Source organism: Sceloporus occidentalis, unplaced genomic scaffold, assembly GCF_023333645.1.
Source record: "Sceloporus occidentalis isolate IW3139 unplaced genomic scaffold, rSceOcc1.0.p SCAF_5, whole genome shotgun sequence".
NCBI lineage: Eukaryota > Metazoa > Chordata > Lepidosauria > Squamata > Phrynosomatidae > Sceloporus > Sceloporus occidentalis.
The window spans coordinates 159,964,325-159,989,187 of NW_028316985.1; the positions used below are offsets into that span (position 1 = coordinate 159,964,325).

A 24,863-nucleotide genomic window follows, 5' to 3' on the forward strand; every position below is an offset into this window, starting at 1 on the left:
CCCTGGATAGATCCGGTCCAGATTCGCTAAGCTGGTACTGAATCTCTTCGGAAAGAAGTTCATACTACTTTTTCCCCGATCAAAGCCCCTCGGTGCAATTTGCCCCACTGACATTCACATTTCAAAAAGTAGTGCTTTAAAATGGAACCTCTTTGTTGTCAATCAAATGATTTCTAAATCACTTCCGCTTTTGTCACTGGTGACGTGTCATACAGCCATTCGCCAGTCTGTCGCACAAGCATTCGCATAATCTGTCAAAAATTAAAATTACAAAAAAAGAGAGAGAGAAAGCCACTTGCAAAGCAACCGGGGCGAGACGGGAGGCATGTTCCGCCCACTGCCCACCCTCTGACCTAAATCCTTCCCCTGAACTTGACCCAATCATGACCAGGGCCAAGTTCACATTTGCCGGCAACAGGGAAGAAATGGGTTTTCCAAAAAGAAATGGGAAATAATCCACTTTCAGAAAAAAATGCCCTAAGGGGGATTTGCCCTGGATCGGGTGTGCAAACCCCTGATCTGGGTGTATTAAAACCGGCACCAGTGGAAACTTCCCAATTTTAATCCAGGTTACAATTCGGTGCAAAAGGTAGTCTGAATTGGCAATGGATGGGGCAATGGATTCATGCTACAGGAAAAGAGATTCCACCTTAAAACTAAGGAAGAACTTCTTGACAATAAGAGCTGTTCAACAGTGGAATATGCTGCTTCAGAGTGTGGTGGAGTTCTTCTTTGGAGGTTTTTAAACATGGGCAGGGTGGCCATCTGTCAGGAGTACTTTGATTCTGTGTTCCTACATGGCAGGGGATTGGACTAGATGGCTGTTTCTTCCAGCTCTATTTTTCTAATTGCCATGGCTCCATCCTATGGAATCCTGAGATGTCTTGATCCCTTTCTGGGAGAAAGACAGCCAGAAATGAAATAAATAGATAAAACAAATCGGGAGGGGCATTTGTAATCACAGCTAGAGTGCTCTCATGCCTCACCAGATTGAAAATCTCAGGATTCCACAGAATTAAATTATGGCAGTCAAAGTGGAATAATACAGTCTGCCCTAGCTTTACACGGAGGATCTGTTCTGGACTCCCTGCGTAAAGCAAATACTGTGCATGCTCAAGCCCCATTTAACTGAATGGGGCTCGTGCATGCGGCAGTGCGGTGGCGGTGTGGTAGTCACAATGGGACATGCCGCCCCTTGCAGATTTCAACATATGCTGAAAACCGTGTATGACGCGGGTGCACTGTAATGCTATAAATGTGTAGTGTGAATGGGCCCCTTGTGGCACTCTGAAGAATCTTGTAAAATCACCATGAGCTATGATCTTTAGTATTTGACATATGGCTTATTCTTGCTACCACCCCTAAACTACAAAATAGACAATGTAAATTGTCTGTTACTAGAAATGTTCCTCACACAATATGATGGTGGGCTGCATTAGTTTGGTCATGTATATAGGAGGGATGGGTCTGCTGTAGGTAATTTAAGGCTGAATAATCTACGCCTGGATGTTACTCAGACCACTGGCTCACATTAGCTTTCAAACTTTCCAAGCTTGTCAAACTGACATTTTTTTCCAAAATTGCACAAAATTATGCATATATTACACACATGCACACACCACCAAACACACACCTACATCTATAAAAACACACACAGAGAATTTATATAGTACACAATAATTAGCACATCTATCTATCCGTCTGATAAGAGACATCAAAGGAAAATATTTTTCTAAGCATGGACAGTTATTTTGTAGCTGAAGATCTGGACACATTTATTTTTGGAAGCCACTGATATTACTGGTCGTGTTGTTATTTCTATTTCAACCTTAATGCTGCCTTCCGGGCAGTAGGTAATACATTCTGACACCCTTCGTTCAGTTGTCAGTTTCATTTTCACCTCCACATCCAAAAAAGAACAAAATCAATGGCTAAATTCAGCACTGCAGGGACTCATCATTTCTGGTAACAAAGTGCTCAGCCAACTGCTCACAATCAGACCAGGAACAGTCAGCCCTCCTTATCCACAGATTTTTTATCCACAGATTCAAGTATCCACAGCTTGAAAATATTCAAAAAAAAAAGTATACATTCCAAATAGCAAGCCTTGATTTTGCCATTTTATATAAGGGAAACCAATTTGCTATGCCATTGTATTTAATAAGACATGAGCATCCACGGATTTTGTTATCCACAGGGGGTCCTGGAACCAAACCTCAGCAGATAACAAGGGCCCACTGTATCTTGTTGTTTTGTGCCTTCAAGTCATTTCTGATTCATGGAGACTCTAAGGTGAACCTATTATGGGGTTTTCTTGGCAAGATATGTTCAGAGGAGTTTTTGACATTATCTTTCCCTGAGGCTGAGAGAATGTGACTTGCCTAAGGTCACCAAGTGGGTTTCATGCCCGAGCAGGAGTCGTAGTCCAACACTCAAACCACTACACTATGCATCAGCTCCATATTAATCCCCCCCCCCCCCATGGAGCCATGGCAAGCTGCCTATATAAACAAGAGAGGGCAAGTAAGGAGAGGCTACTTAAGATACTGATAAGCTAGATGTTTTCTTCTCCTCATATAGATACAAAAGCTACTTGGGTGTAATTATTTTAATGGAGAAATGGTATGTGGGAAAACTGTTAAACAGGCCTGCTGCAAACCACCATTCCATTTCCTATTGCGGCCATCTGGAGATTGATTTCTTTTTCTTTTATTAAAGTCAAGGTAAACAAAACCCTGCAGAACTCTGTGTCATATCTAGTTTGGTCCTAGTCATCCATCTAATCCAAGAGCAGCACTACTTAACAGGTTGAGTGACTATTTTTATCTCTGTATATTGGTTAATCAGTGTCTCTTTTAAATTATGCAGTCAGCTCAAGTCTCAGCATCACACTGATCCCCCTTAACTTTCAATTGCCATGGGCATGATAGCTCTTGTGCTGCTAATGAACTTGTTTTAGACAACAGCGAAAACAGAAAGTTTGGTTTTCACTTTTTTACTTTAAAAATTTTTCAAAAAATATAACTCCAAATCCACTGTCTTCAGTAAACTTTCCTTTCCAAAGTCTTACACCTTGGATTTTTCGATCTTTCTTTATACTGTATATGCATTTACTTATTAATGGTGTTCTTACCCACCTTTCTATAAAATATCTACTTAAAACAAAAGTGAAATAATTTTTAAAATAATTAATTAATAATTAAAAAGCACTAATAAAACCAACACAGCAGCATTCTAAAAGAGGACTAAAATATCAAAAAGTCTATAGCTGCATCATAAAATAGTGAAAGATACCCTATAAAAAGTTACTGGAAAACAGCAGGTTTAGCTAATCTCTCTCTCTCTTTCCCCCTCTCTCTTTTCCCTCATAATGCAAAGAAGTCCAGATTTAAACCAGTCTCTAATGGAGACAAACAGACTGAAGTTGAACCCAGCCAGAAGTACTCCTCGTCAGTAGAAAGGGATAACAGAAAATGTTTGTTAGTTAGTTACATTTATTTGCCTTTACTCCAGTGAGCTAAATGAAGAATATATAGCTCTTCTCCACTGTAATTTTTTCCCCAACAAACCTGTGAATCTAGTTCAGACTATGGAGTTTATCATATGGACAAATCCCATGCAGAAACTAAATTTACAACATTCGGAGTTAACCCAAGCAGAAAGTTGAAAAAACCTGCATTTGCAGGATGTGTTTCAGACAGAGGTTAAAATTCCCTTGAAAACTGAGGTTTGGATGTACTCCTGAGTTTATTCTTAACCAGGTACCTAGATTTCAGGAGCTGTCAGGAGAGCATAGCTTAATCCAATTGTTAGGTCCAAAACCCACTGCAGAAATAATCCAGTTTAAGACTACTTTAACTGCTCTGGCTCAGTATTACGGAATCCTGGGAATTGTAGTTTATTATGGCACCAGAGCTCTATGACAGAGATGGCTAGATGTCTCACAAAACTACAGTTCCCAGAGTTCCCTATCATTGAGCCAGGGCAATTAAGGTGGTGTCAAACTGGATTATTTCTGCAATGTGTTTTTGGACTTTAGTCTCAACTAGAGTAGATCCATTGAATCAAGTCTTAGGCGTGGGACAGACAGTCCCAAAGCACCGTGCCACTGCCGATTCTGGGGTTAGGGACCACACACCAACCGCACAGTCCCTAACCTAGCATGGCACGGTGGCGGACTACAGCATCCCGTGTACACACGCACCACCATTTTGACATAAGTGACATGCAGCATATACACATACCTGCACATCGCTTACGTCACAAGTGCACCATTAGTGCACTTGTGGTGTCCGCCCAGCGGCTTAAAAAGAACCTGGTTTTTCTGGGTTCTTTTTACTCTGGAGGGATGCTGTGTGGTTTGGTGGCTGCGGCGTCCCTCTGGAGGGAAATAGGCCACCAGCAGGCCACCCTTTGGGGCGGTCTCTCTCAGGCCTTAGTAAATCATAAGTGTTGATTTCTTGAGTTCCAGTGGATTCAGTGGGTCTATTTTTGTTGGGACTAACAATTGGATTAGAGAGCCAGTGTGATATAGTGGTTTGAGCATTAGACTAGGATTCTGGAGATCATGGTTTGGATCCCCACTCAGCCATGGAAACTCAGTGAGTGCCCTTGGGCAAGTCACACTCACTCAGACTCAAGGAAGTAAAAGGCAAACTCCTTCTGAACAAGAAAACCCCATGATAGGGTCCATAAATTGGAAATGACTTGAAAGCACACAGCAACAGCAACAATTAGATTAGGCTTATTTGCCGACTGCTTGAGATGTCTGCAGTGTTGCCAACAAGCCTCAAAGATATTCCCCGGAATGTTTTACCAAAATCCCCAGAATTCCCCAATATTTATTATTATTATTCAGTCAAAATCCCCGGAAAGAAATTAATTAAATTCTCGGATTCCCGGGAATTCCATGGAAATTGGCAACACTGGATGTCTTCTGTCACTACAGCAATTTAAGGCTTAATTATATTCCACTTGGACTACCATAATGTGCACTAGAAGGAACTGTCTTTTTTGTAAAATAAAAAAAAATGTGTGACTAGTTCAGCTGCTCCAGATTGTTGACCAGTGCCAGTCACAGGGTGCATGGGACTTCCTTGTGTCATCTGTTCCATATGAACCTGATCAGATTTCAAATTTTCACAGAAGCCCTGTTGAAAGGAGGGTGGAGGAGGCAAAACACAAACTTTCAGTATTGGATTTTAGCAACATGTCTGCAGTTAAGCAACGCAATAAAATCTGAGATGGCGAAAAATTGAATTCTGCTCTACCTGATTCTACTGAAGCTGTGTGTGTCTTGCTACAACAGGCATGGTAAACAGCAGTTGCCTCCAGAAGTAGGCTTCCCATATCCCGCCTGGGGGCGGGACTTTCCCGATTTGGGGCGGGTCCGCACGGTCCCGCCCCGGTTTGGCCCCGCCCCCAGGACTCCCCCCCCCAGAGAGTCCTCCAGGCTTGGCTGGGGCTTGGAGGACGGCTGTCTTCCAAGCCCCAGCCATGCCCTGGGGGCTCCTCCGCGATCGCGGAGTCCTCCAGGCTTGGCTGGGGCTTGGAGGACGGCTGTCTTCCAAGCCCTAGCCATGCCCTGGGGGCTCCTCCGCGATCGCGGAGTCCTCCAGGCTTGGCTGGGACTTGGAGGACGGCTGAAGCCAAGCCCCAAACCTCTGCCTGGCTGCCTCCGTCTCTGGGGGGGGGATCCTGGGGGTGGGGGCAAAACGGCGACGGAGGCAGCCAGGCAGGGGTTTGGGGCTTGGCTTCAGCGAGGCCCCATTCCCTTGCCTGGCTTCCTCCGTTGGTGACGGAGGCAGCCAGGCAGGGGAAAGAGCCTTTCCTCTTTCTCCTCCTCCTCTTCTTCTGCCACCAGGTATTCCCAGCATCTTAAAGAAACACAGATCTGCAAGTTTGGCCACCAAAATGGAAATCATAAGAAAAGTGGAGGCTGTGAAATAAAGAAAGAAAATCATCTCTGGATCCATTTTGAAAATAATGGTCTCTAGATAGTTTTAAACATTGAAATATTGAATTTAAATATGAAAATAATTGTTTTATTCTGGAAATTGCCAGCCCGGATTTAAAATTTGTTCCAAGAACAAAATCATAGCTGTTGTTGAGTTATTGTGAATTGGATTTAATATTCAAAGAAGCCACCCCTAGTCGTCAGAGAAGAATCAGAAACAGCAAAGCATGTGTGAAACAGAAATACAACCAGATCAATAAAAAAAACTTGTCAGCATCAAGTTATCCACAAAATTGTCTAGGACTGGAACTACACAGATCCAAGAATGTTTATGTATGGCGCTCATCCAATTAAAAGACTGGGCAGGGAACCAATGAGACTCGAGGAATTACTAAGGAACTGAAAAAATGCGAGAAATTCCTAGGATTTCACAGCTTATTTATGCCTCAGATACTTGATACTTGACCATGTGTTCCTGGTAAATACAAGATCTAATTGTATGTTAAAAATTCTAAAATGAATTAGTATGTTTATATGTCAGTGATTTTAACCTGTGTACCTGAAGTTCGTATATAATAATTTTAAAATCTATTTCCTTGTTTTTCTCCCCCCCCCCCCCCCCCCATCTAATTTTAATACTTATGATCTGCATTCATACATATGCTTTCTACTGTCATGGGATACTCACTATAACTCTAGCACAACTGTAAAGTTACATATTACTGGTGGTACTCTTTACTAGAACACAATGAACCTATAAAATCCAGCTCCATTTTGACATAAGATACAAACCTCTGATTAAAGGTTTGAGGTCATTTCATACAATCAGCAGAACTGCTTTCAAAGAGACTGAACAACTAAATGGTATATCAGCAGAAGAGGGAGAACTCCCTGCACCTAGAAAAATAGCATTAGATGCCATTTTTCTAGGTACCGAGGTGTTTGTTTTGTATGAACAAGTATTTAGACATGCAGACCTTTACCTTTTAGTTCTACTGACAGTGTATACTAAATCTCAGCTTGAAGCCAATAGATGGAAGTAAGGCCAACCTTGTTCATGGTTTCTTTACAGCCCTGAGATTAAATTCATAAGGGGTTTTTCTTCATTTTTCACATTTCTAAAATAAATCTTAGACTGAACTGTCTGAAGCTCAGGAGCGTTACAGACCGCCCAAAATGGGCGATCTTGTGCCGCTGCCGGTTGCTGCATCCGGGAACCGCAGCAGCCAAATTGTGCGGTTCCCGGGCGCAGCAACAAAGAAGCACCAAAATGGCGCCTCTTCCTGCGCCCTGGAAGAGGCGCCGCAAGGTGCAAGGTGCGCACTCGTGGCACCACTTCCGGTGTGCAATGTCCAGACGCTGCGCGTCTGCAGCGTCAAAATGGCAGCGCCCATCTGTATGCGGCGCCACCATTTTGACATAGTCGTTACGCGCAAGGGGCAAGGGGCATCAGGAAGTGCCACCCCTCGCTCGTAACTACGGCACCCCATAGGGCCCGTCTGGAACACGCCTCAGTTTTCTTTCTTTGCTTCCAGTTTCCGAATGAAGGAAAAACAAGAAGGGAGGGGGGTGAAGTATTCCCTATAGATTCTCCACCTGCTCTTTTATTTTCAATATAGTATCAGCATGACTCATTTTTAAAAAATCACTTGAACTTTAAAAGAATGTATTGAGATTTATTACATATATAAAATACTTGCAAAACCATTATTTCAATTTTTTCTGTTATTTCAAAATTAACAAAGAAAAATAGTTTATTTATATAACTTAGAATCATAGAATCGTAGAAGGGACCACAAGGTCCATCCAGTCCAACCCCCTGCCATGCAGGAAATCTCAATCAAAGCATCCCCGACAGATGGCCATCCAGCCTCTGCTTAAAGACCTCTAAGGAAGGAGACTCCACTACTCTCCAAGGGAGTTTGTTCCACTGTCGAACAGCCCTTACTGTCAGGAAGTTCCTCCTAATGCTGAGGTGGAATCTCTTTTCCTGGAGCTTGCATCTATTGTTCTCTGGAGCAGCAGAAAACAAGCTTACTCCCTCCTCAATGTGACATCCCTTCAAATATTTAAACAGGGCTATCATATCACCTCTTAACCTTCTTTTCTTCAGGCTAAACATCCCCAGCTCCCTAAGTCCTTCCTCATAGAACATGGTTTCCAGACCCTTCTCCATTTTAGTTGCCCTCCTTTGACACGCTCCAGTTTCTCAATGTCCTTTTTGAACTGTGGTGCCCAGAACTGGACACAATATTCCAGGTGGGGCCTGACCAAGGCAGAATAGAGTGGCACTATTACTTCTCTTGATCTAGACACTATACTTTTATTGATGCAGCCTAAAACTGCATTGGCCTTTTTAGCTGCCGCATCACATTGTTGACTCATGTTCAACTTGTGGTCTACTTGGACTCCTAGATCCCTTTCACATGTAGTTTCATTCAGCCAGGTGTCCCTCATCCTATATCTGTGCATTTCATTTTTCCGCCCTAAGTGCAGTACCTTACATTTCTCCGTGTTGAATTTCATTTTGTTAGCTTTGCCCAGCTTTCTAGTCTATTCAGGTCACTTGACATCCTGTTAGTCTACTTGGTTATTAAAGTAATAAAAAGCAGAGAAAAAACAGTTCCCTCTCATTGTGTTTTGTTTTGTAACTTCAGCATATCAGAAAGCTTTATGATAGTTTTGGAAATTTTAAAATTTTATCTGATCTTGCCCAGATTCTCTATTATAAGTTAAATACCAACAAATCTCCAGTGCATGACACTACACACACATACACCACTATATATATTTTACAGTAAATACTTGTAGAAAGTTCTATAGACATTAACCAAAAACACCTACAAACTTTAGTACTCCTTTGAGAATATAGCAGGATGCTCTTCTGCAGTCTCTCTATTCCTTTTACAGGGATAGTTTCAAGCAGTTTCAAGATATGTGTCTACATCTAATTGTACATTTTTAGTAATCTGAAGATGACGGCAGTACTGTAGTATCAGCTTAGATAAAGTTCAGGTAAAGGGAGAATGACAAGTAATTCCAATAAACACTTTAATATATATGCAGATTGATGCACCAGTCCCTGCAAATGCCATCCATCTCTCTCTCTCTCTCTCTCTCTCCCTGTGCAAGGAGATATATTCCAAAGAATAATGGGAAAGAGAATGTACCATGGCATGTGTCATGTTCTTAAAGCAATATGTATCTCAGTGCATCATTCAAACTCACCTTCCCAAATAGAAAGTGCATGACAACTTGAACTATCAAATTTGTTTCATGTAAACAGAGCTGCTTTAACCAATGTCAAGATGAACTCCAGAATAAGAAGATATGTGTTATTCTAGGACTGATTTCAAATCTACACAGGTAATATCCATACTTTTGCTACACATGCATTGTGCATATTTGCACATTTCTTAAAGTCATATGGTTATTATCTCAATCCTAATAGAAATTTGCAGGGCTGGCCTCTCTGCAACAGAAACATTCATTTTAAGCACTGAAACCAAATTCATTAGATTTCAAGTCACATAGTAGACAGTACCTTTGGCCATGACATATTCACTATGAATATGAGAAAGCTTGAAAAGAATCAAATCAAGGTAGGTTCAGGCCAGAAGTTTGTTATGAAACACTAAAATTCAAGGACAATGTGAATTTGTGTTCAAATCAAATGAGATGCAATACAAAATGGATACACAATCATTAAAATAACATCACTCTAGGAAATTCACTTTTGTTTCATTTCAAAAGGTGAAATGACAATGTGATTTATCAGTTCGCATTTGTCGTTACTATCATAAACTTTTTGACACTGTTGGTGAAATCTCTCTTTGGTATCTCTCTAATACAGCAGGTCAAGCCACTTACAACTGACATTTCCCTTCCTTTCATTCCCAGCATTGTTTACTGACAGCCATGTCCAGGCTAAGCTAGTAACCAAGGAAAGCACCTTACTTTATTTCTTATCCCAGTGATGTCCACTATCTTGTGTCGGAGAAATGCAGAATAATAAGAAAGGTATTAACATGTCAAATTCACACCTCTGAATTACTCAGCCATCAGTACTGCGCAACTGACTCTATGATACTCTTCAATTTTCACCTACAGACACACACACACACACACACACACACACACACAGGTCCTGGATATCCAAACTGAAGCATTGCTCTTTTCTACCCAGTATAACTGCAAATGTAATCCCCCAATTACACATTGACTATGGTGAGTATCTACGCATATAGGTGATGCTGATGTCTGTCAAATGGTAGGCTTTCTTTGTGCCACGCTAGATGCTATTCCCTTGTGCTATGTCTGTTTGAACATGGCCTGAATGAATGAATGAAATATTTATTTATATCCCACCTCTTCCATTTTGGGGATCGAGGCAGGTAACAACATTATATAGTACATAAAGTTGAAACATTAAAACTCACAAAACCCCTGCCTAACCCTGTTCAGCAATCAATTATGATCTCAAAGTGCTGTGTTTTTTTCTACCTTGACTTACATTGATTTGTCCCATGTGATCTTTCCATCAATGAGAAAGGTATCATTTGATTCATTGGTTGGTGTTTGTCAAGTGTGGAATTAGACAGTTGTTTAGTAAAGAAAGGGAAATCACTTATGATGTCAGAATGAAGTATGTGTTCTTAAGAGAGGAGATAGGCTGGATTCATGAGGAAACTGCTCAGTATTGATCCTGGTGTGTGGCAGGCAGTTTATACTGTAAAAAGTATGTTATTGTTGTGTGCCTTCAAGTCATTTCCGACTTAGGGCAACCTTATCACAAGGTCTTCTGCATGTGCCTTGTTCAGCATTCTGTCTGGACTGAAGATCAGACAGCATTTCTGAATGTTTACATCTGGAGAGAGGGATGCAGCACTACTGTGTGATGCTCTTGGCCATTCTCTGTGTTTCTGTATTTTACTATCAGTGTCATGCACGTCTGCACAGAAATCTGTTAGGTGCAGAAAGATGAAAGGTGGTTTGGCAGCTTGAATAGTCTCAAGCTACCATCTGTGCTGTTTTTTAGGCAATTGAACAATATGCAAGATACATTGTGCTATAGGTGTTACATGAGGTTTTTAGATTTAGCAAGAAAACCCTTTTCTATTGCTGTCTGTCTTGAACTACCAACATGGAGTTCTTGCTTAGCTGGGTATGTCAGATAAAGACAGCTTGTTTGATATGCAGTGTGTGATTAACAGCCATTTTATCCAAGGCTAGAAGATGTGGTGAAAGTTACCTATTACAACAAACAAGGACCTTGAGCTTGTTTGGAGGTTCTAGCAGGGGAGCGCAGCTATCGTATACCCTTGACCGAAGAACGGTACGGTCGTCCTCTCCCACCGAGCGCGCAGCTTCGGGAGGGACGCACATGGAGCGGTGAGGGAGGAAGGGGACACCCGCCTAGCCAGCCAGATCAGCCGAATCAACCCTGGCGATCAATGGGGTGACAGATGTCTCAGCCAGATCGCCCTCACATTCCCAGGCAAACCTGACTCCTTTTATTTACGCCTCCTATTGGACAACAATGATCCTACAGTATCCCTTAAGGTGGCTAAATTCTGTTATATTGTTTGTAAGCTGCGCCCTCAGCTGTCAAATGGCCATTTTATTACCGTGTAGAAAGAACTGTTTGATACCGTACATGCACAGTCTACTGTCAGTTTATATTTTAATTTGTTATTGTTATATTGATATGTTGCTTGTGTGATTTGTTTTTATACTGGTCAATGACCGAATAAATTTTTATTACTATTACTATTACAACAAACAAGGGGTGTGAAACAGAACACAGTCCTGGGGAGGGGTGGGCTTCCCAAATAGTGTGGCAAAATAAAAGAGAAAGAAGGTGGTGTTATGTGCCATTTTTCTCCAAGGCCAGAAACTATGGTGAAGATCTTTGCTTCTTACAACAAACATGAGGTATGAAACAGAACATGGCCTTGAGGTGGGGTGGGGTTTCCACAGATAGTGTGGCAACATAAAAAGAGAGAGAGGATAAGTGCAGCTTCTTGGGCTGTCAACAAGCCTGTCTGCTCAGGGATGATGGAGCAGGACAAGCAAAGCAGTGGGTCCCTGTGCACTTCTGCTTGTCCAGCTTTAACGCATGGGTTCCATGAAGTGGCCTCCTATAATCCAAGGAAGCTTATGCCATACATCAAGATGTGCCACAAGACTTCTTGGCTGCATCCGCACCTCAGAAATAAACCAGTTGGGCACCAGGCTATGGAATTCTGGGAATGGTCGTTTATTGGGGCAACAGAGAGGAGCTCCTCTGAGAGGACCCCCCCAGAGGAAAACTTTAGCACCCCAACTACCACACCCCAGAATTCCATAACCTGGAACCATAGCAGTTTTATATTGTAACAATTTTATATTGTAGCAATTTAATTCTGTTTTTTTTTTTAATGTATCACTTTCCTATGTTTTAAGACTATTTGAGAGACTGTATTTTCCCATATGAACCATGGAGAGCTCTAAGATCCTCAGGAGAAGGCTTTCTCTCAGTCCCAGCACCATCCCAGGTTCGCCTGGTGAGGAGCCAAGAGAGAGCCTTCTCAGTGGCTGCTCCCACTCTGTGGAACTCCCTTCCATGGGAGACTAGGCTGGCCCCCTCAGACAGGCAAAGACAGTTTCTTATCTAAACAGGCCTTTTAAAACCTTGGTTTTATTGGGGAAGAGGGGGCTGGCTTGACATTATTATTATAATTATTAACTTACATTTGTAATTTTTAAAATACTTTTTATGATTTTAATTGTTGTTTTCATGTCTTGTATGGATGCTGTTAGCCGCCTTGGGTCTCGCTTGGGGAGAAAGGCGGGATAAAATAAAATAAATATAATAACGATAATGATAAAAGTGGGGACGTACTAAAACAAATGACAGTACTTGCCCACAGAAAAACCATACTTGCCCATAGGGAATCATTGGAAAATACTTGCCTGATGTATACCCCAATGATTCGTGATGGGCAAGTACGGTTTCTCTATGGGCACATATTCCCTTATGATTCCCTATGGGCAGTATTCCCCAGTCATTCCTTATGGGCAAGGACTGGCATTTGTTTTAGTACGTTCTTTGAATGTTGTGGGTCGCTCTGACGGGTCCCAGTTCCGGGGAAAGAGCGGGATAATAATAATAATAATAATAATAATACTAGGGGTAATTACAAGTGGTACCCAAATGGATCATGTCTGCAGTGCATTGCATCCCAAACCAGGGCTCCCTCGCAAGGCCTGTGACTCCATCCCAGGTGAAGCCCCTGCAGCCCCAGAGGGATGGGGGAAAGGGAGGGGCGTTGTGGGGTGTGTGTGTGTGTTGTGTGTGTGTGTGAGGGCGTTTTCCCTGGCACCCACCTGCCGTAGGCGTGCTTGGCTGGCCTGGGGCGAGGTCCCCCCTCCGGAGGGGGCCGGGGAGGTCGGGGAGGCCATCTTCCAAGCCTCCTCCCCTGGGGCTCCTTCTCCTCCTCCTCCTCCTCCTTCGGGGCTCCAGAGTCCTGCGGAGGAGATGGCTCTCTCTCTCTCTCTCTCTCTCTCTCTGTCTCTCAAGGGGAGGCAGGCGCTGGGCTCCTCAGGTCCGGCGCGGACCCTTCCTGGCCTCTCTCCTTGGGGCTTGGCTCCCTGAGGACAGAGAGACCTCCACCTTCCTCCTCCGAGCCTCCTTTCCGAGGCAGAGAGAGCAGAGAGAAGAAGGGCTGCTGGCGAGGCTGCCACCCACCGACCCACCCTCAGCAGCAGCTGCTGCAATGGGCTGCAAGGGGAGGAGGAGGAGAGCGGGAAGGAGAGGAGGAGGAGGAGAAGGAGAAGGGCTCCTCCAGGAGTGACCTTCCCTGAGGAAAGGCGCCAACGCCACCAACCCAGCGCCGCCTCGCCCTTGTCCTTTCAGGGCTGGGCTTTGCTCCTCAGCAGTGGCTTCTCCTCATCCACAGTCTGCGTGTCTACCTCCAAAAGGCTGGAAAGGCTGAGAAAGGACGTGTCATTCTGAGGCTGCATCCACACTGGAGAAATAAACCGGTTTGGCCCCGCTTTCACCCTATTCTGGCTCTTTGCTATGGAATTCTGGGAGTTGGAGTTTGTTGTGGGGCCCAGAGCGGAGCATAGCAAAGAGCCAGACAAAGAATTCAAGTGGGGCCAAACCGGGTTATTTCTCCAGTGTGAATGCATTTTGTCCAGGCTCAAAAGGGGAGGGCCTTTGGGGGAATTCCTCCTGGACAAGAAGATGGAGATGGAGGACACGTCCTGGAAAAGGAGGGCAGCAGGTGCCCCTGAGAAACGTTGCGAGGGGGAGTGGGAAGGAAGGCCGGGAGGATGAGCTCCTGCAGCGGAGGCCATGCCTGGACAGCGCCCTCCGGAAGAACGGGGGGGGGTTCTGCTGGGGGGGGGTTGCTGCTGTTGGTCTGGCCCCTTGCTGACCCTTTGTGGAGGAGACTCCTCCCAGGCTCTCCCTGAGTCTCCCACTGCTCTCTTTAGGTCCTGCAAACTCATCCCTTGCTGACGGGGCGTACGAAAACAAAGGACACTCCTTCCTTGCCCAGGGCAGGGGAAAGCGTACTTGCCCATCATGGAGAATCATGGGGGTTACCTGCCCATAGAGAACCATTGGAGAATGCTTGCCCATTGAGAATCATAGGTAATATTTGGCCATAGGGAATCATGGGGATTAAATCTCCATGGTTATCTATGAGCAAGTTTTCCCCATGGACAAGTCATCCCCAAATTGGAGGAGACCACAAGAGCCATCCAGTCCAACCCCATTCTGCCATGTAGGAACTCTCAAAGCATCTCCGACAGATGGTCATCCAGCCTCTGTTTAAAGACCTCCAAGGAAGGAGACTCCACTACACTCCGAGGAAGGAGTGTGTTCCACTGTCGGACTGCCCTTACTGTCAGGAAGTTCTTCCTAATGTTGAGGTGGAATCTCTTTTCCTGGAGCTTGCATCCATTGTTCCAGGTCCTGTTCTCTGGAGCAGCCAAAAACACGCTTTCTCCATCCTCAGTATGACATCCCTTCAAATATTTAATCAAGGCTATCATATCACCTCTTAACCTTCTCTTCTCCAGGCTAAGTCTCTCCTCATAGGGCATGCTTTCCAAACCCTTCACCATTTTAGTCGCCCTCCTCTGGACACGCTCCAGCTTCTCAACATCCTTCTTGAACTGTGGTGCCCAGAACTGGACACAGTATTCCAAGTGAGGCCTGACTAAAGCAGAATAGATTGGTACAATTACTTCCCTTGATCTAGACACTATACCTCTATTGATGCAGCATAGAATCATATTGGCATGTTTAGCTGCCGCATCACACACACCTTTCCTAGCATTATTATTTTTAACAATGAGTCCTGCTTCTCATGATGTGGCCAAAATATGACAGCCTCAATTTTGTCAGCTTCCAAGGAGATTTCTAGCTTGATCTGCTCTAGGACCATCCCAAGCGAATTGATTTTCTCCCTATCTTCTTTCTTAACTGTCCAGCTCTCACATCGATACATGGTACAGGGAATACAATGGCTTGTATGACTTTAACTTAATATGTTCTTTTGACTCCCTGGCTGCAGTCCCTGATCCTATCAGTGTTTGATCCCAGGTATGAGAATTCCCATGAATAGACTCATTAAATCAGTGGGATTTATATAAGGGTACACTTGGCATCCAGCAGTTGTGTCCACAGTGTAACTGTACTTGCATCTAGCAATTCAATTGGGTTGGAATCACCCTGAGACTCCTAGCATTGCTCGCTATGCTAGCAAGGGTTGATGGAGTTTGTAGCTCAGCAACATCTTCTGAAGGGACACATGACACTCCAGCTTAGCATTAAACAACATTTCTAACTGGTAGTTGTTCTTTATTTCTTAATATTATTAATTATATTATTTAACTGTTTTAATTGTATCCTTTGACTGCATTTTAATTGATTTGTTATGTTTTAATAATACTATAATTTTGCATTTTAAATTGAATTTTAATGTCAACTGCCTTGTTGGTTGAAAGGTGGGATATCCATTCGACATGTAAAGCACAGTATATATCAACCCTGGCTACTGAATATATGCTTATCTCCTCACCTTGGTTTTAGGCAACAGCCTTACTTTGTCCTGCAACAAGCCAACAACAACTCAACTTGTCCCCTCATCTCCACCCTCAAAGGTGTCCTGTGGACATCCCCACACAGAGACAACTATATAAGACTGTCCCTGGACTTTCCTCTCCACCAAATGCATCTGAGGAATTAATAATAATAATAATAATAATAATTATTATTATTATTATTATTATTTGTATCCCGCCTCTCCCTGTATTGGATCGAGGCAGGTAACAACAAACGTAAGAACAATAAAAATAGAACACAACAAACCACAAGTAAAAATATAGCAAAGCATATAAAATCCAATTCCTATCTCCCTCCCACCTTAAAATAGCATTAAAAATGACAATTCCCAACTGGAGAGCGAACATTCTGAGGAGGTCAATTTGGGAATGCCTGCCGGAAGAGATACGTTTTTATTGCCTTCTTAAAGGCCTCCAAAGATGTTATATAGTGGATCTCTTCCGGCAGGTCATTCTAGACTTTTGGAACGGCAACAGAAAACATCCTCTGGGAAGTCAATACCAGTCTGGTATTCTTGGACTGCAAGAGATTCTTCCCAGAGGACCTGAGAGTGCGGGAAGGATTGTATAGGAGGAAGCGTTCCCTCAGGTAAGCTGGCCCCAAGCCATGTAAGGCTTTATAGGTAATGACCAACACCTTATACTGTGCCCGGAAGCTAATAGGCAGCCAGTGTAGGGATTTTAAGATAGGTGTAATAGGTTCAGATTTCAAATTCCCTGTAACCAATTTGGCTGTCATATTTTGGACCAGTTGCAACTTCCGAACAAGGCATGGGGGTTGCCCCATTGCAAAAATTGAGATGAGAGGTTACCAGTGAATTTAACATTAAGCTCAAGTCAATGAAAGGTTGTGCTACAACCTTCTATCTTTCTGTTAGCATGAAAGGTGCTGCAAGATCTCCATGCATATTCACTTTCCAGACTAGCACAGCCATGCCCTTGACATTTAAATAGGTGAAAGCAACATGAAATACGACACTGTTACTTATCATTATTTCTCTATGCAAAGAGTGTGTCTATGGCCATAACACTGAGGGTGCTAAAGAGTGTCAAACATTCAGACTTAAATCCAGTTGTTAGTTCCAACTGGAGTAGCCCTACACTGTCAATAGGAACTTTGTATACCAGAATGCATATCAGTTGATTCAATGGGTCTAATCTGAGATTTACAGTTGGATTTTAGCCAACACATCTTTCACCTACAAAAGATTTGAATTTTGACTGCACCAGTGGATAATGCACATCATCCCTCCTCAGGTCATTTGTTCTCTTGGTTTTAATACTGGACAAGAAGTATTTATTAGGCACTCCAAAAGCAATGTTGTCAGAGCAGGCACAGATTAACAATGAACCATCTAAAAACCAGTTTTATAGCAGAATATAGTTTTGAAGCAGTATGGCTAGAGAGGTGAAAAACCCGAGGGGAAAAATGCAGAAAATTTCTCCATCATTTCCTCAAACTGCAATGGGTAAATCCTTAATTCTGCCTCCCCCCCCCCCCGCCCCCCAGCTTTTAGATATGACATAGAATAGACAGGAATAGGGAAAAAAGGAAGAAAATTAAAACAGATTCATTACATAAATGAAGTCATAACACAAACTGCCACAATACGTAGTAAGAATAGAACACCGTTGATTTCAAGAGGCAGTCTATCCAGCAAGGAGATCTGCTTAGGACTGCAGCCTGCTACTTCTAGCAAGTGTAAAAAGAGAGGCAGTCAACAGAGATGTGTTGGCATTGCCAGCCTCTGCTTGGCTCAGCAGAGAGGGTTCCCAGAACCACTTGGATCAAGGTATTTTTTAAAGATCACATTATCTTGTTTCCACAAATCAATAGTCATTACAGTACTTTGGTGCATGGTTTGATATAAATGTCTTCCATTCCACAGACAACTCACTTGATGCTTTTGAAGAGGACCTTCAAATTGGTTCTATTTTTTAAAAAACTTTGTGTTAATGTCTATGTGTGTGCACTCTCCCTAAGAGTTATTACATATCTCTTTGCTTCCTTCATTCTTCAACAAACAATGTTAATGTCAACACATTTATTTTTACAAACTTTAAACTAGGGCTTGTTGTGGACAACAAGGATTCCCTAGCTGTAGTCTAAGTTAGAGCCCCAAAATTCACATGATGAAAACTCAAACTGCTTTTCAGTTGCATGCTTTGTACTCAATGTTTACACAGGGAATTCTCACAGGTTAGATCTAAACCCATTAACAAGAAGAGCAGACTCATTTATATCGTGAGGATTTAAATAGACGTACTCTAAATATACCTGAGTCTCCAGCCAACCTTTTGTAAATATATGTTTGTGATCTATCAGATAAAGATACAGTCAGCCCTTCTTATACACGGATTTTTTATACACAGATTCAAGCATACATGGTTTGAAAATGTTCCAAAAAAGTATAAATTTACCTTGATTTTCCATTTTTTATAAGGGACACCATTTTGCTATGCCATTATAGTTAATGAGACTTGAGCATACATGGATTTTGTTATACACGGGGGATCTTGGAACCAAACCCCAGCGTATAACAAGGCTCCACTGTACTAAATCCTGAACATGAGTTCCTAGCTGTTTTCTGAGGTCATTTTCCAAGTAGAAATTGGCTTGGAGATAATAGCTCTTGCTGGGTTAATGTAATTATACATATGTGGATACAAGACATTCTTGGTATTAGTGCATACCCAAAGGGATGGAGAATACAACTTCACCAGAAATTAAAACAGGTCTTCCAGAAGCCAGATCCCCTTTTCAGAATAAAGAATATTCAGAAACTAGACTCCTCTTGGATTTCTCTAGAAAATATATTGCTAGATACCTCTCATTTTTCTGCCAACTAATCACAGTCTCACATCCCATGAATGAGCAGTAATATGCACAGTATCCACTGTGTTTGCTAGATCCCTGGCCATCTAAACTTATCTTCTTTTGACTGGGACAGATAGCTTGGCTGACCTAAGTGATTTTATCACCCGAGACAGAGGCAGTCTCAGCACTGTCTCCAATCTACACCTATTCACTCAATCTCAGCAGCTTTCTGGCACCACAGAGAAGTGACCCTAAGTCTCGCTGATACTTAACACAATACTACAAGACTTCACCAGGCTTATGGCAAAGTATCACAAGATTTCACAATGTCATATGGGAGATATCTATATGATAAAATAATTCGCCATGTGGTCTGGCTTAAGTCTCTGAGCAGCTGCAAATTGGCAAGGTTCTCTAGCTGCCAGCCTGATTGGATGCTAATGGATGTACCACCAAGTCTCTCTTCTGTTTGCAATGCATCAGCTACTGTTTGTTATTATTTGATGTCAAGTCGGCTTCAACCTATGGTGACCACACTGTGAATGGAGACCTTCAAGACATCCTCTCATCAACAGCCATCTTCAGGTCTTGATATGTCCAAAGTATTCTGGCCCCAATTTGGTCTTTTTGGTTACTAGGGAGAGTTCAAGCATGATTTGATTTAGGACCCAATTATTTGTCTTTCTGGCAATTAATGGTTTCCATAGAACTCTCCCACAGCACCACATTCAAATGAATCAATTATCCCCCTTTCAGCTTTCTTCACTGTCCAGCTTTCACAACCACACATAGTAACTGCAAATACAAACCATAAGCCATGGTACTTCAAAGAAAAGGTTGTCTATAGCAATGAGACTTAAAGTGCTCTGTGGCCTGACAGGGTGCCATTCTGTGTGCAGAGTGGCCAAGCAGTACTGGTTTGCTTGACAGTAGTTAGTGGGAAGCAAAATAATTCCAGCAGCTTAAACATTCCAATGCCCATCATAGTCTTCTGAATGAGCTGTTTCTGTGGACCCATTGCCTTTCACAAGAGAAAAGGCTGGGGACAAGTCCTCAGGAGTCACTATTTCAAACTATACGTATGTATTGTTTACTTTGAGGACATGGCTGTTCTCATTTCTTATCTTCCTCTGAAGGATGGATCCATGACTTCAGGAATAGGTGAAAATATCCACTGGTTTAGACTCTAGATGCTTTTAGTGTCTGATAGTTCTAATTTACTGATAGTTCTTTCTCTTTGTTCACAGGGTCAGGTGATACTGCACAGGTGCTGATATGCTGCTGAAGTGAGGGAGATGTAGGTGATTCCCAGGTCTACTAAATCCATGTTCAGCTCATTCTGGATGGAGTTGTGCTTACCCTGAAAAAATCAATATGCAGTTTTGGAATTCTTTTTTTATTCAGCATTGTTATTGGAGGTCAGGGTGCCCTCAATGGCATGGAATACCTCTCTTCCTAGCTTTAGCTGAGTCATAGCCATTTCAGTGCAAGTATAACTTAGCAATAGTAATTCACACTCTGGTAACTCCATTCTCACCAACTAGATTTCTGTAATGTGTTATATCTGAGGCTCACCTTGAAGTCAAATGGGAAGGTTCAATTAGTTTAGAATGCAATTGTGAGAATTCTGACCAGATTAGCTAGATTGAGTCATTATACTAGTTTCCAAAGAATTGTGCCAACTGCCCATTCAATTTTGGATCCAATTGAAGGTGTAGTGCTATTTGCCCTTAAATCATAAATGGCATAGGATCAAAATATCTCAAGAAGCACTTCTAGTTGATGGAGAATCTAAGCAGGAGGATGATAATGTGCTCATGTTCTCCATGTGGGCTTCGCATAGCCATTTATTTGGTCTTTGTAGAAACAGAATTCAGCCTTCCCATGTTCATTCTGCTGGTGCATTACAATCTTTATATGAGGTTGCTTATGGTCTTGCTGTCTTTTACTCCTGTTGCCTTTGAAAATAAAAAAAAATGTATGATTACTGTTTTTATTTCATAGTATACCAATATATATCAGAATAACAGGAAAGCCAGAAATCTTATGCATCAACAAATCCATTAACAGGCACCCAAAATACAAAGCTGCTTTAGCAGATCTCTGATTATCTAACATAGTTATTATGACTTAACAGTTTAGGATTTCTTCTGGTTTATAAATATTATGTCAGCTGAAGAATTTACGCCACTTTGGAGTAATCTGGGTTCCTCTGTTATATTTATTTACATGTACATTCCTTCAGATTTATTTCTCTCCTCTAATGCATTCCCTCCACTGTGTTTGTGCATGGAAGTTTAAACCTCCTTTTAATTCAAACCAGCCCATTTACTTGCTTGTTTCAGCACAGCAATGATTTCACAGTCCAATTGTTCTTTTTGGCTAAGTGGCCTGTAACATTCACATAGCATGCCTGTTTGAAAACATTTCAATGATCAGTCCATAAAAACTCTTCCACCATTATCAGCTTCTCCCAAATAACCTCTTGCATGAAAGATGCTTACATAATCACAATTAACATTTTCTAACCAAAATATTTCTCTCTCCTAATGTTTTATTTTGAAATCTTTACTAAATCACAAGTTCAAAATATTTTGTCAGTATTAATCCAGACTATTGTCTGAGCAGGGCATTCACTTTTGTTGGAATTGAATAAATAGATAAAAGCTGTTTGACAAATAGAATCTGTCTTTGGCTGAATCTGCACTGCAGAAAGAGTGCAGTTTGACACCACTTTAACTGCCATGGCTCAGTCCTATGGGATTTGTGATTTATATAGCCTTCCTTGACAAAGTACTCTGGTTCTACAGCAAACTACAAATCCCAGGATTCTTTCGGATGAGAACCCTGACAGTTATATAAGTGTCAAACTGCATTATTCCTGCAGCGCTGATTCAGCATCCGAAGACTGCTAATGTCAGTTGCCTCTCATCTCTCCTAATTCATCATTGGGTTCCAAGTAGCCTTCCAAGATGGCTCACCATGCCATTCAAAATGGCATATAATGTGGTGATGTACATCCTCTCCTCCCACAGCATGGAGTACAATTGGACATTTAAAATCTATTTCAGTGAATGGTAGATGAAATAGCCTGCTTTTACAAACCAGAAATAATCTATAACTTTTGAAGTATGATTTGTTATTGATTTATTGATGTTGTTATGCATTTCCACAACTGTTTCATGCTGAAGCAAATGGGGGAAGCAAAGTTTTTTTTCCAAGCTACCAAGAGTCTCAGGTTGCGTTTCTTCAAGGTGCTCAAATTGTAGTTTTTAAAAAGTTGTCATCTGTTAGGCTGCTTCAAGAGTAGAATGGCTGTTCTTTGAACATGTGTGGCAATTCAGTGGTTTTCTCCACTGAGATAATATTTCATCCTCCCAGGACACTTCATGGCTGACCTGAAAACTGCCATTTTTCTTCAACAGCAGCAATTAAAAGGATGCCCTGTATTAAAGTAACTCATGTAGAACTTAGCAAGTTGATTTTGTCCTTTGTGGCATGAACAGACACCATTATTTCTTGTTTCCAGAGATGTAGCGTGGAATCCCCCCCCATGCTATCTTTTTTCATGGGAAATTGTCCACACCATGTGTGTGTACATACGCATCTCCATAGTTACTAGAGCTGTTGTACTACAGTCAAACATGTCAGAGGAGCTAAATATAGGATATAAAATTCTAGTTATTCTTCTCTGTACAAAAAATGGACATAACCCTCATGATCAGACAGATAAAGTAACAAATGTACATGCTGCTAAGCTTGTATTTCACAAAAGTCACAAGTATAAGCAGTCAAGACTAAACATGAAAAATTCCCTGTGATCATAGATTCACATAATCCTTCAGTGAAGTAAAATGCTGTTGCTGTTATATTTACTTGTATCTTACCCTTCCTTTCAAAAGTGGGACTCAGGGTGGCCTATGTCTAACTAGTTGGATTGAAACAGCATTTTTCTCAAAGAACTTACAAGTAGTGCAGAGAGTATGAAAGTGAAGATACTGCAGTTATATCTCAGTAAAAGTTAAACTCTTTTTGGGTATTTGATCTTAAAAGACAGTCTTAAAAGATGTAGTCTTACAGGTGTAGACTGTTTTTGTTAAAAGGAAGGATATGATTTTGTTCCTATAATATAATATGATCTGATATAATATATATTATAAAATACAATATAATATAAATTATTATATTATTACAAATATGCCAAAAAATAATCTATGCATGTATGTGTTTGAATATATTTAAACCAAGTATGCTACAGATAACATTTAGAGCATCAGAAAAAAAATTCAGGAAAGTCTTCTTGTTCCATTTCCCCCCAAGAAAATCCACATCACTGTCTTGCATGGTTTTTTGGTGGGTTTTTCAGGCTATGTGGCCATGTTCTAGAAGATTTTCTAGATTCTATGGCCCCATAGCCTGAAAAACCCACAAAAACCATGGATGCCAGCCATGAAAGCCTTCGACTTCATACTGTCTTTCATGTTTAATTGAATTATGAGACTGTGCAGTTCATGACAGACTCCCATTTCCAGTTTTGTTTTTATAAAGAAGTGTGTGCACACACGTAGCCCTACAAACACATGCAGATTGAGTAATGAAATGATCTGCCAACTGAGAACACTTAATACAAATGACAAAAGCTTTTATCATAATTCATTCTCACTCTCTCTCTCTGTGTTACAGCATGTACATGTGTATCATGAAATTATTTTTTCTCTAGGACCAAATTGGTTCTGGTATTACTGCTCTGCAAATGAGTCATCCTCTTGTCTCCAGGAATGAGCTCTTTTATATTAAGATGATGTACTGCAAGCAGTCATTCATCAGACGTCTGTTCCGACAATGCAGCTGAGGTGACATCACTCCTCTCATACATGAACAGCAAGCCTGAAATACCCCCCTCCCCTCTTCCTTTCAATTGCTTCATTCTTTCATGACAGAAAGTACACATAGGACTGAAATAGGAGGCATGTCAACAGTAGGATGGTGCCATATTTTGAGGTGTATATCATGACAGGCTAGTATTCAAACATACAAAGATCTGTGTTGATTTCTTTATATGTAAAAGAAACAGACACCCCATGCTCAAGATTTTCCAGGAGTTCCTTTCCCTAGCAACAGAGGTAAAAACACTCAAAAACAATATAGTCTCAAGGCCCCCTTAAAAGAAACCATTTTTACTCTGGCACATGCTTTTGTGAACTATATCCCTATTTAACAGTGTTTCATGGATATTTTACAATATAGCACAATTGGCTAATCCCTAAGCAGTTATTATTGCTATACAGGTATACACCTCAGTTAACAAAGTGGATGTGTTCCTAAGTCTTACGTCTTTAACAGAAAAGTTGGTACCAGAGGCAGAAACAACAAGGGAAGAATAGGGATGGTTTCCTAGACCATAAAAAGGAGCAGCAGCAGCATACTTACCTGGCAGGGGAGACACCATGATCACAAAGGAGCAGCAGCAGTTGTTTCAGCAAACTTGTAATCCAAAAGTAACAACATGCACATGTGAAATAAATAAATTAAAAAAACTGGGTCTGGTAAGCCTTGCATAATTAAAACACTGTGGCCCTTCTGGAGATTTTTTGAACATTTCTTCCAAAATGTACCCAATAATCCCCCCTTTCACCAGCCTTTCTAAAAAAAATTTTTTAGCATGCTGTAAGGATCTAGTGAAGCAGGCTTATCTGCTTTCCCCTTTTCTCTGTTTTGCTGTTCATGCATAGAACAGCAGAGGATTCTCAGGAAAGCTCTAGGGTACGATTGCTAAATTAGAATTACATTCTCTCAGCTCAGTCTTTATTCTACTGTTTACTGCAGGACACTATTGCAAACCAACACCAAAAGTCTCTGTTTCTCAAGCCCTTCTTCACCATCCTCCTAATGCTGAGGCTGCTACAAAAATTCCAGTTAGTCAGAGGATGAGAAAAAGGGGATAGGGCTGAGTAGGAGCCCTTTGTCAGT

The 24,863-nt window shown here is 41.7% G+C and overlaps 1 protein-coding gene across 1 annotated transcript in view; it reads right to left on the reverse strand.

Moving 5' to 3' along the window:
• The window catches only part of ANK2 (ankyrin 2), a 404,131-nt gene extending 390,638 nt beyond the window's left edge, over positions 1–13,493 (reverse strand). The window contains exon 1 of the mRNA XM_089525937.1: positions 13,325–13,493. Within this exon, the coding sequence (XP_089382063.1) occupies positions 13,325–13,399 (75 nt within the window). The 5' untranslated portion in view covers positions 13,400–13,493. The remainder of the gene's footprint in view (positions 1–13,324) is intronic.
• Positions 13,494–24,863: the final 11,370 nt, after the last annotated feature.